Genomic DNA, 12,673 nt, shown 5'->3' on the forward strand with positions numbered 1-12,673 from the left:
AGAGGACACTAAACAAGAGAAAGCAGATGAGAGGGTGGCAGGGCAGTGGCTGAACGCGCCTGTCCTGGAGATGGTTTGACGGTGTGAGCGGGTAGTCCCGATCTCTGTGCTGTGGTCCCCACACCGTGCCCGTCTCGCCGTGTGATTGTTCCCGCCACACCACCCCAAGGAGCAAAGCCATCCTCTCTCAACCTGGGACTACAAGGCGCAGGCAGACGACCCTGGTGGGCACAGCTCACCTCCAGGAAGGCGTTCATTTGCTTCTGGACCCTGTTCACAAACCTCCATTGGATGACTAAGCTGCAGGAGAAAACGGAACAGCACGTTAACCACCTTCGTCATCACTGGCGCTCATGTCTTGACGACTGTGATTGCTTCTCATCAGACACGGGACAGAAATCTCTATATCGGCAAAGGCAAGGTGGGGCGGGGGGCGGGACCCGAGGGCACACGCTGCTTATTCATGAATTCTTTCGAGAGTAAGTGGAACGGATGTGAAAAATCTGAAATCTCACTGAAGATTTCAAAAGAATAGTTAATTTCCTTCTTCTCTCAGCTCCAGCCTTAGTTTATCAAAGTTGCTCTATAATGTGACTACATGGAGAAAAGGGGAAAGGTCCTGGGGTATGAATACATACCTACGTGTGCATAATGTGTGTACAAACTCACATACATACACATCCACATATGTACAAATACGTACATATATTTTTAAAGGGACTATTTAGTACAACATATTTTGTCATATATTTCATTCTAATATCCAATGTACTGATTTTAAACAATGACTTATAATTTATCAGCAAAATGACTGACATGAGTACTTTGACACCAGAATTTGAAGGATTAATGGTAAGACCTCTTTAGGCAACAGAAATCTACGGAAACTATTTTTCCCTGTGACAGTGTCTGATGTAAAGCAGAATTTACTGCTGAGTGAATCAACTTTGGATTCCACTGAAAGTGTTTTGTCATGAAAGAGGACAGCGATTTTGTCATAAACAGCTGTGACCTACAAGGTGTACCATGGCAACGGCCCTTGAGGACCAGCCCTACTCACAGCCACTACTGGGCCATGTCAGGCTTTACTGTACTGAACTGCAATCATCAGCCTTCTTCCTGCACCAGAGAAATACAGGGGTCAGGGAGCAGGTAGAGATTTCAATCACCTTTTTTTTTTCAGTGAAGCTAGCTGAAACTCTGCCTAATCCCACACCCACCAAACTTGAAACCTAAAAGAAATAACTGCAAAGAAGGATGCACACCACACATCACAATGTCTGAATCTTCAGACTTTCGACCCTAGTCACCCTGGGGTGGAGTGGATTTAAAATCTGTTCAAAGTCTGTACTTTCCGTATAAAGACAGTGGTGTCTGCCAGGCTGCTGTCTGCCTGCTGAGTCTGTCCAAGTTCAAAACAAGTTTCAATTACTGTGAACAGGTAAGAACGGTAGTATCTTGCTTCTAGATTTTTACTAAGCTTAGCGAGCTTTTAACTTGGGAATTTAGCAGAAGTCTGCTATGTAACAGTCCATGCTTTGTCAGGGTCTCTTAAGTAGAGACTCCAACACTCTCCATTTCTTCCTTATTAGGAAAGACAGTGGGTTTTCCTTCGCAGATCACACCCAAAGATACCAAGACCCTTGGCCAATTCTTTGCATTAAGTCCTCCTGCCTGATTGTGTTGAGAAGAGAGGAGAGCACCCAGCACGTTGAAAAGGAGTTTGTCCGCTGAACATGAACAACCTGCTCAGGCCACGGGTCCCAAACACTGCTGCACTGACCTGGTCCCCGCACCAGGGCCATGCGGGCCACCCGAATCCTTGGAAAATCCCACAATTGTGTGCTTGAAGCATACGTGTATGCTCAAGAAGAAAAATATGACATGCCCAGCAGAGAAAGAGCTTCTGCCCAGTATAAATAAAGGCCCTAGGATTAGTCAACAGGTGGACTTCCAAAGGACTCAACTTTTTGTTCCACCGACTGAGGTTGAGACTGGGTTAAAAAAATTACTAATATCAGAAACAATTCATTACGCTTGCATGTGCTCAATTTTCCTATCCATTTTCACAATTCCCCTACATTTTCATTACGGAAAAGAAGTCAGGAGAGGGATAAAAGTATTTTATCTTTAGTTGCTCCCAATTTTACCCCACTGTGCTTTGACGCTGTGTTCCATGATTGCAGTTCTCAGTTTTAGACTGGATAGCCTCATACCCCAAAAGAGTATCTGCCATGTTTCCCGATGATGAACACCTTTTTCTCCTTCCACAGCTGCTTTATATGGCAGCTCACTGAAGTCATGATACAAGTCAAACCTTCCATCCCATAATTCAACTTCCTACTAGCACAAGTCAGAACGGAACTCAAATTGCTGAAACTATGTCCGTTATATGCGTGAACTGTTTTAAAAGGCAAGGGACGTCAACCCAACATGCCGTTCAATTTAATAAAAGTTGTAAATATGTGTATACGTACTCAATATATTCCCTTTTGTTTTCATTTGTAACCATTATTTCTGACCCATTGGGCTTCAGATCCACTTGATATGTCTGTAATTACAAAGATAAAACAACAATCACCATCATGAAGTTGTGCTGCATATTATTACTGAGTAATAACATCTTACTATAAAAGGAAGATAAGCAAAATTTATTCAGAAATATTTTCCAGCAAATAGGCTTTGTGTATGAGGGGATGTCTAATGAGGTTTTTAAGCTGTTAAGATGTTACACATGTAAAGATGCTATCATTAAAGGCAAACTCTTTTATGGTTATTTGAATTTTAATTATTCCCATGTTTAGCAATGATGGAGAGGAAGAACATTTTTCATCTGCTACTCATTTATCAAGAAATTATGTTAACAGAAAAGAGATGGTACGTCCATCAGGACTAGAGAGAGTCAAGTTCGAATGTGTTTTGTTTCTAAAAACTAGATTTTATAGTCATAAAAAAGATATGTGGAATTGGCTTCAAAGAGGCAAAACGTAGGAACTTAACAAAAGAAAGAAGCTTCAGAAACGAGGCTGGTGAGATGATTTACCTGCTCGTAAAGAGCAAAGCGGCTGAAATCATGGCTTTCTCCTGCACTCTGGGCCAGCCTTGGCCTCATATCAGTGCGTGAGAGGCAATAACTAACTAGCAGAAGGGGAGCAGGGAGAGGCCAACCGTTTCACAAAGAAAATGTTTAGTCTCATAAAAATTCTGAAAACAGAACAAGGAAAAAATATTACTCAAGGCTCCCCTATTCAAAGATAACCATATGAAATTTGGGGTGGGATCCTTTTAGGCTCTTTTTTTTTTCCCCCTGCACATACCCGGCTATAGCTGACAGTAAGCCAAGGCTGAGCGCAAGGGTTTTCCAGAAGACGTTCCTGGGTTCCATCCATCATGAAGGATGAAAAGATTTCAAATCTGTAATGAAATCTTTTGTTTGGGGAGAGGCCTATGTTCAGTGATCTTCATCACCACTGCCACACACAGCCGGGGACAGACTGGGCCTTTCTGATCTGAAAACTTAGGTCCTGTTTATCTCCAAAGGTTTGCTCCGATTATACACTTGATTCTTGTTCCTACTCACGCCGAGAGTTTTTTTTCAACCAAAGCACACTGATCGAGTCCATTTAAGTGTTTACATCTTTCCCTTTTCTTCTTTATTTGGGAAGGATCTGGTCTTCTACCACAAGGCTGAACTCTAGTTCTTACGATGTCAATTCAGCTCTTTACTTTCCCAGTATGAATCTTAATCGTTCGCGTATTTTTAATTTTCTTCAAATCCTTCCTTCCCGCCCACGTTCCCCCTTTCCACGGCTGTCTTTCCATCTCATCCAGTTTCCCCCTGTGGTTCTCTGCTCCTCTCATGGCCATTCTTGAGGATGTTAAACATACTTGTTTAGGGAGTGGGTGGGAAAATTTCTTACAGTAAAATGTTTTCGGTTCTTTGAAAGTTACTTGGAAGTTTGCGGACACTATTTATTTATAGGTTTGCGGTATTTTTTAAATAAGCCCATGAAGGTTTTTCTTTTTTCTTTCCACTTCTTGCTCCTCAAAGATTGTCTCGCTATTCCCTTCAGTAATGGAATTTTTCTAGCAGATCCACACTAAACAAGTTAATAAACCCAAGCCCAGTTCTTGGGAGTTGTAATTTTCAGAGGGCTATTAAATGAGAGGCTCAACTACAGATGAAATGGGTGTGGAGGGGAAGGAGAAAAACACCTGGGACCTTTGAAAGCAGCATCCACTGATGAAAAGAACAAAACTAGCCAGTGATTCTGAGTGTGAAAAATGCTTCTTGCCTATACTGTCGGGAGTCTAATTGGTTCAACCTTTTTGGATGATAATTTGGCAACAGGTGTCAGAGTTGTAATGCACATATCCCTTTCCATAATTTCTTTTAGAATTTATACCAAGGAAAAAAAGTTGGTCAAGTGTAAAAAATATATATTCCACGATTATAATCACTGTATTGTTTATAGTGAAATACTGAAATGGCCTAGAAGCCTACTACCATTAGGGCATGGTTAAAAATGTGTATGGTCAGTGAAACGGAATTCGGTGTAGCTATTAAAATGGTATACACTGAGATTTACTGACATGGAAAAGTATCTAGGATATATTAAAACTATGCACTGCACTCCCATTTCTGTAAAAAAAAAAAAAGTCTTACATGCATGTATTTACAGAGAATAATTCCAGAAGATATATTTGAAATTTTAATCGTGATTTTTCTCTTGGTGGTTGGAATGATAGGTGATTTTTATTGTACTGGTTTTATTTTTACCACAAAGATGAATACTTCATAATTAGATAAATAAAACTGTTTCTTTTTTTGGGGGTGGAGGGAGGGACCACAGTATCCATCCTAAGTAAGGAGGTCAAGCAGCCACGGGTCGGGGGTGGTGGTCCAGTTTCACGGTTGATTCTGACCTAGGGCTTCTGAGGGAGGCAGTGACAGAGGGCTCAAGGACAGGCAGAGAAGGATGATTGTCACGTCTGTTCCCTAAGCCACCGTGTGAGGGTGAATCCTTGGAGCCTGGCAGGCTCCCTCCTGCTTGGGCTCCTCGCGGGTGACGTTTTGGTGCATAGGTCACGGCTGCTGTTGGAATGTCATTTTTTAAACTGGCTTCCAGGGGCTAGATGCGGATCGCTTCCTGTGGCCCAGGTGTGGTGTGAGGCTCATCACAGAGGCCATCACTGAACTGAGCCCACCAGCCACTGTCTCCATTCTCTCGCCGAGAGCGGGGCTCAGACAGGAAGCGGAGAGAGCCAGGGTCAAGCCCAAGGTGGCCTGACTGCAAAGCCCTTACGATGAGATCAGCCTGACTCTGGGAACATAAATTTCTCTGGCCAGCTTCCATCTCTGCCCATCCATCCTAACCTTGTTGTGTTTGTGTGTCTCCATCCCACCCCCCCCCATACAACACACACACTTCACACTGGCGAATTTCAGACATTGCTGCCACAGGTGGGGAGCGACCAAATGCACTCAGCGACAGTGCTGCGTGTGCCACTGGGGCACAGGGGGCTGTCGGCCTGGCCGGGCGACAGAAACGGGCTTCGTCCAGTCCTAGTGCAGGCCCGACAGAGGGCCTGTCCTGCCCCTCCGTTCCCACACCTGACACCAATCGTACTCCAGAGGCGGTGGCCGAGGCTCCGGCCGGTGGACGCCAATGGAGGGTACAAAGTAAAGGGGGACGGAGCCAGTGTTAGAAGCCAAGCGTGTGCTCCCCGGCGGCATATCCTTCATCCACTCCGCTGGGGGTTCCGGCCACCCCCACCCCCTTCCCCACTACACTTCCACACCTACGTGGTGACGCTGGCTTCCCCGGACAGCAGCGGCCCTGCCTGGTGTGTGAACTCTTTCCAGACCCGACAGGAAGAACACAGTCACAGTGTCTGGCATGCAATCAGCACTTGCGGGGAAAAAGTCCTATTTCTTTCAGTCCACTGGCCCGAGTGTGAACTTAATCCTCTTCAGAGCAACCTGAGGCGACGTGACTCTCACAGCTAAAATGCTGGCTGCACACACTTTCCCCCCAACCTTTCCAAGATGCCACCTGCCAGATGTCTGAGGACTTGCTGAGACACTGTCTGGATCACGCGAAGGCGCTGGCCTCAGGAGGAGTCGGGGTTGGCTCTTCTCCCACTCCTGGCGCTCTACAAACGCCGTGGGGTGCTCTGAGGGGCCCAGGCCTCCCTCGCCCCCTTCAGCCCCCCGGCAGACACCAAGCGAGCGACCGTACTCAGATTACGGAGCAGCCCCGCATCGGCCCCGTGTTTCCTGTGGTCGCCACCTGTCTGCTTTCTTGACCTGGTCTCTGAGGAGCCGGGGCCTCTGCCCTTCCCAAAGCCACCTCCACTTTGGCTCTGGGACTGGTTCCTCCCAGCTCCTGCCAGGACCTCGCTCTGTCCCTCACCTCTCTCTCCTCCTACCTCCAGTTTCTGCCTTTCGCACATTCCCTTTCCCCAGCCTAGTCTTTCTCAGCCTTTTGTCATTCACACCCCCTAAAGAGCTTTCTTAAGCTTCCCCCTTGCCAAATTGCCCCTTTCTTCCCATGCAATCTTAATGAACAGATCCACAGCACACTGTGGTGTAAATTATGGCTTTTTGGAGGCTGTAAACCATTGTAGTGGCTGAGACCTTTTGTCCTCCAAGAACCAATTTTTATCCCCTTAGGGACAGTAGCACCCCAGTTGAGAATGTCCACCTTGAGCCAACTCACGCCTGGTCCTGAAGAATTCTACCCGCAGGGCTGCTGCCCACTTTCTTCCCCGCCCTACAGCACGGCTTCTTAAAAGCCCACACTTCTGGTGCCTCTTCGAAACCACCAAGCCAGATGCTGCTTTGCTAAACTTGCAATAAGAATTTCTACTTCGCCTCACTCTGAAAGGGAGCCTCCTCCAGGTGGAGCATGTGCATGCCGCCTGTGTGGGACATGAGCACGTGGGTGTGTGGTTTGTTCTTTCTGCTGGGCACATGGAGATCGTTCAAATACACTGACATGTGTTCATTTGAAACATTCATTTGAAACACTGCCCCAGAAACCAGCAGCTCTGGATTCTTACCAACCATTAAGAAAACCAGGTACAGCACCATCGCATGAACTGACGGCTACCACCAGACTTCACGGTCTGATATTTCTATTTGTGGAAGAGGGGGCGGGGGTGGCGGGTTGGGAGACCCAGCTTGAAGCACTGAGGCCCAGTGCATAGACATTTCACTTCTGTGGGTAACTTCACTCCATTAAAGAAATGGCCATATCTTTTGGCACGAGAGGTGTGGGCTTCCTCCTGGGTTAGAATAAACTGCAACGCACAGTGAACGACTTTGCCGAGGGCCGACAGAGGGGATGGCCTTGCACAGGTATCTTGGTGGTGTCTACAGCGTTGGTTCCACAACTATTCTGAGCACCTACCCCACAGCAGGCACTCTGCCGGGTGGTGAGGTCACCACGGGGAGCAAAAGGCGGCCCCAGCGCTGCTGTCTATGACTGAGCCTGGTGGGAGAGGCGGATGCTAAACACACAGTCATACGAGCAGATGCAAAGTCACCTGTGGTGTGTGCCGCAGGGACACACGGGAGCTACTCTCAAGTATTACGGTCTGGGGTCAGGTCGGCTTCCTTGAGGAAGGGACACGCAAACTGGTGGCTGTTTTTAATTGTCTGACAAAACCGTGTTATAACCTGTGAAGAAGCAAAGACTCTTTGACAGTCAGAGGAGATCCTGGGTCTCCCCGCACCTACCTGTCCAAAGTTTTCTTCATCGATACAGAACATGAGGTCCAGTTCAGTAGGGTCATTCTCTAGGATCCATTTCAGAGAGTTGTAATATTCACTGTCCTACAGTAATGACACAGAAATTAAAATTAAGCTCTTTTCCTCCCCAAATACAAACTCGTTTGACTTTAAATAATTAAGTCCTTCTCATGAAATTTCATTCACAGTGCTCAAGAATTGCATTCATCACTAATATACTCTTCCCCTTTAATTTAAAATATAAACTGAAAAAATGTTTTAGTAGCAACAGGGGTTTGTAGTTGAATCCTGCCCTCTGTGAGGTGTACCAGAAGAAACCTGCTCTGGTCACCAAATCATAAAATTGAACACGTAGAGATTAATATAATTCCTATCTTTGAAGAATAAACACATCAGAGGCCAACAGGAAGGACGGAGAACATTCTATCTAAATATCGGTGGTTTTAAGTTACGCCCCGTCCTGAGCTTTTACTACTCTCTGGAAGTCAGTGTAAGCGAACGGGGAGGCTGCTCCGACATGAGATGGGGGGCCTGGCCTCCTCTCCCCCCAGGGACTCCAGTGCTGGGACCTGGCAGGCTCTCAGAAGGCAAAACAGAATGTGTGCACCATCTGTCAACATGGGGCACAAAATTTTGACTTTAAACGTCTGCGTTCCCAGCTTCATCATTATACAATAATAACAGCGGAAGTTAAAGGTGAAAGCTAAACAAATTTTTAGACTGCTACGGTGGATGTGTCTGGCAACCTCCCCACGGAGAAACCGCCGAGTGGGTTCAAGTGCACTGCCAGTGTCCGCCTCTGATGTGCAGAAGCAGCGATCAGCGCTGGTCCATAGGGAGAATATGGCCCAACTACACTAGAGACGCAGTCTGCATCCCAGCAAGGCCAGGGGGATACAGACACTCCGATGTGAGTGACAGAACGTGAAAGCAGAGCTTTCTGCAAATACTTCACTGGAAGAAGATGCTTCTAGAGGGCGCTGTGAGTGAGCTGGGGCTCGGGCAAACATCCCTACGCTCAGAGGTCGGTGATGGGGTATAGGTAAGTTGAAAGAAAAACAAAACCTAAGTTATGGAAAGAGCATCCATTTTTGTTTTTATAGAAAATCCTTTCGGCTCTAAAACGGTCAGCGCAGATAAGTTAAATGCAACGTGGAAACCCACATCGCTTTTTAGAAAACTTCGCACAGGATTCATTTCCTCACTTGTCTTATTCTTCTCCACATGTAGTGCTCACTCGCCCATCCACATCGACGATGACACTGTACACTCTTCCCTGTATCTACTATTTTGGTTTGTGGCCGTGCCATTTTTTGAGGTCAGAAAACAGATGAATCTCTAAACATTCAGTATTAGCAGTTTCTGATGAAAAGCAAGGGCCGCAATGAGGTCCCCAGATATCCCTTAGATTTGATTTGGTCGCAGCAGTTCTGGCTACGCAGAGGTCAATGAGATTGGGTGTGTCCAACCCAAGGACCATGCTTCTAGTTAACGTGAATGAGGGTCTGCTTTTTAGAAAAATTAGGGAGAGCGATTAACTTCTCGAACAATTAAATGTGCCCTATTCTTTACAGTGAATGATGACACCCGTAAACGTTGCTGTGACTACAACATGGTCATGGCTACTTTTCCGTAAGGCACGGGTGGCCCATGATGCCCGGGGGAGCGATCCGTATCTACTCACCACAGATTCCATGTCGTTCAGAGTTATCTGCTTTCCCAGCATCATTTTGTAAAATGGCCTAATGAAGAAACCTAAAGTATGATGAATACTGGGTTAGTTTCACGTCTTTGATATTGTTGTGCATCAGAAATGAAAGATTAACCTGCCTTCAGTTTGAATGAGACACCAGGAGAGAACAATCAGAGACCTTTTATATAGTAACCTGTGACCAAGTAGATGAAGGTCTGTTTTTTGGGGGGTGGGGGCGGGGTAGTAAAGACGGCAGGATTTTGCAGTGCAGACGAGGCACAGAAACAGGAAAGAGAGGGCACTCCAAGCAGAGGGACAAAATGGGGACTCGCCAGTGGTTTGTCGGGACCTAAGCACAGGGTGTCCCGGGGCGGACAGGCCGGAGAAGTCACTGAGGAGTGAGCAGCTTGCACGCAGTGCTGGAGAGTTTGGGTTACCGCCCGAGGGCGACAGGAGTCACTGAAAGGCCAGGCAAAAACCAGTCTCTTCTCATCCATCTGCATTTCAGCTCCACTGCGTGCAGCAACGGAGAGAAAAGACAGGACGAGATGGAGTTGAGGGAGACCGCGTAGAGGCCGTGCAATCTTCCAGGGCAGGGCTGATAAAGGCCTGGCTGGGGCAGTGGCAGTGAGGACGACCCCGCCACCACACGGGTGTCCCACAGGGACCCCCAGTCCACCCTGTGCAAAGGCAAGTCAGCATCACACGCATCCTCACTGGGGACACTGGCACCTCGGCCTCCCCCACGCCGCCCCCCATCCAATCAGTCGCCAGTCCTCTGCAGCGCAATGCCACTCGAACTGGCTCAGACACCTTCAGTGTCTAGGGAGGTGGAGGAGGAGGCTGCGCTGACATATGGAATATCTGTGCCCAGCCCACAGGGACACGCTCATTTTTAAGAAACTGAAGATACCGCTGACCACGCTCTGTGGGATCCTGGCTCTCTGTTTTGCAATTCCTGATGTACGCTGGTACCACTTTTACAGCCGTCTCTGAGATGCCCCCATTTGTTTCTCTCCATCGCTCCCTCCACGGAGCCTTGACTTGGCTAGTCCTTGCTCTTCTGAAATGGTCCCAGCTTCTAAATGCTCAGTTCCTGCCCTGCCCGCATGGTGTGCCCAACGCCAGCGAAGAGCTCTCCACCCTCCAGACAAATCCGTGTCTCCTCGGAGCCCTCCCCGTGTTCCCTTCTGCTCCCATCACTGTGGGTCTCCTGCTTTTCGTTTTGCCCCCACTAAAATTTATCGAGGTCAGGACGTATCTTACACTTTTCTCTGTTTCCCACAGCAAGTATAAGAATGCCTTGTTTACCTTCTCGAAAGGTAAATAAACTGACCTTCTGAGAAAAGGCCGAAGTGACTTTGAACAGCAGAAACAACCTATGGCATGACACCAAGGTTGCAAATTTGATTAAAATATATTCGCACGACATACGTGTATAGAAAGAGTTCGGTTTCTTTCTCATCAGAAATAAGTGCTTATTTCAAACCCCACTAAAAATAAAATATTGAAGTCAGAGGATCAAAATCAACTAGAATTACTAATGAAACTATATTAAAGGTCAACGTACAGAGAGTACATCAATTATTGATTAGAATAGCTAAGGTTCCATAGATGCAAGTAATACAATCCCCCTGGAAATCTTTCTCTATAGACTGTAACGTCAAACTCCAATCTTACTCTCTCTCGTCCATCCTCAACCATTCTACCTCCAAACCCTTAAAAATATTACTGATTCTCCTTCCTCACTGATGATTTCTACAGTGTTCTCTTCAGGGCAGTACTTTTGAAGTGACCAATCTATAAGAAGTCTCTATTAAAGCCTATACATAGAGCTATGGAGAAAGTTTGAGTTCTTCCAACTTCCAAGGTTCCTTGAAATTCTTCATGACTTCAATAAGAATGAGGTTATTTTGTGCCATCTGCTTCAGCAGTGACCTCAGGGTCAAGGTCTTAGCTATGTTATAACGAGTTTTGAAATTATTTATAGTCTCTTCTCATTAAAAAAAATAATAATTTGGGGACAAATGAAACAAAGGCAGGATATTGGACGAATTAGATCATTTTAATTAACTTTTTTCAATTAGCTTTTCCATCTGCCACTAAATCTAGCTATCGCTAAAGAAAAGTTATTCTGGAAAACAAAATACACAATTACAGAATGTTCTGTGCTTCGCACCTAAGTTTTTTAGTCACAAATTTTTAAACTGTGCATAGACTATGTCTTCAATGCTCAAATTAAAATGACACCAGGGAGAAGCACCTCTATTACATAAAAATTATTGAATTACTCAGAACCAGTAAAGTTTTTGCTTAAAATCTATGATGTAAAAGATAAGATACCTAATAAGGAACCACAAAGAGCCCTGAGCACTGTCTGCTATTTTTATTACTTTAAGATTATTTTAATAAACTTACCATCTAAAAGTTTCCCATGAAATACTGCCAGACCAGCAACTCTTCCAATAAAAGTGAAATAGGACAAATGATCTTCATTACAGAGGCCTGAATTGGGATTGATCTGAAGTGTGTAGTTGTCCCTTTGGGGAGGAAGAGGGAGAAAATGCCCGATCATATTTTTAAGGAAGAAGCACAGGAATCTGAATTCACCTTTGCTATCGTCATTAAGCTTTTACAGCACACTTGCATTTGATGCGGAAGGGCATACATAAGCTGACGTGACTTACCGTTTAGTTACCCCCTTTCTGTGACCAGCGACGGGGCGGGGGGGCGGTCTCACAGAGCTGGTGCACACGCCTTATGTAAGTTAAACCATAAGAAACTGTCGATATTTGACTATTTATGATCTACGAAAATGTTGATTTCATATAGTTCGACCAGATATTTTGGGAAGATGAGAAATCCCACATGACAAAGGGACTATGCCCAGACTGTGAGGCCGTGAATACTTCAGGTCATCTCTGTGAAGGGGAGGCTTTGCTCCTTTGATGGGCTTTTGGTTTGAGGGTTAAGGTTTTTACCATGGGCTGAGCTTTTGGTTTGAATGCCACTCTGCCCTAAAGGCCCCAAGGCCACAGGGAGCAGCATACACCTGCCCGGACAATGCAAACCGCAATGCAAAATGCAATGTTCGCATGTACCTAATCTCCCTTCTTCGGTCTCAAAACCACAAGGATCAGCAGTTTTCAAATTAGGCTCCACAGACGGAGTCCTCTGGGGGATGTATGGGAATGCAGGTAAGAGGCGAGGATCCTGCCTTCCTA

General features: G+C 46.0%; 1 protein-coding gene across 9 annotated transcripts in view; it reads right to left on the reverse strand.

Moving 5' to 3' along the window:
- Positions 1–12,673, reverse strand: part of NEDD4L (NEDD4 like E3 ubiquitin protein ligase) — a 301,007-nt gene that overhangs the window by 13,768 nt on the left and 274,566 nt on the right. For all 9 annotated transcript variants that reach the window (XM_039840635.1, XM_039840690.1, XM_039840700.1 and 6 more), the window contains 5 exons: positions 11,868–11,989; positions 9,441–9,511; positions 7,745–7,840; positions 2,478–2,551; positions 240–300 (listed from right to left, as the gene is read on the reverse strand). In XM_039840635.1, coding sequence (XP_039696569.1) covers positions 240–300; positions 2,478–2,551; positions 7,745–7,840; positions 9,441–9,511; positions 11,868–11,989 — 424 coding nt within the window. The remainder of the gene's footprint in view (positions 1–239; positions 301–2,477; positions 2,552–7,744; positions 7,841–9,440; positions 9,512–11,867; positions 11,990–12,673) is intronic.

The sequence above is a fragment of the Pteropus medius genome, unplaced genomic scaffold (assembly GCF_902729225.1).
Source record: "Pteropus medius unplaced genomic scaffold, Ma_sr-lr_union100, whole genome shotgun sequence".
NCBI classification, from domain to species: Eukaryota; Metazoa; Chordata; class Mammalia; order Chiroptera; family Pteropodidae; genus Pteropus; species Pteropus medius.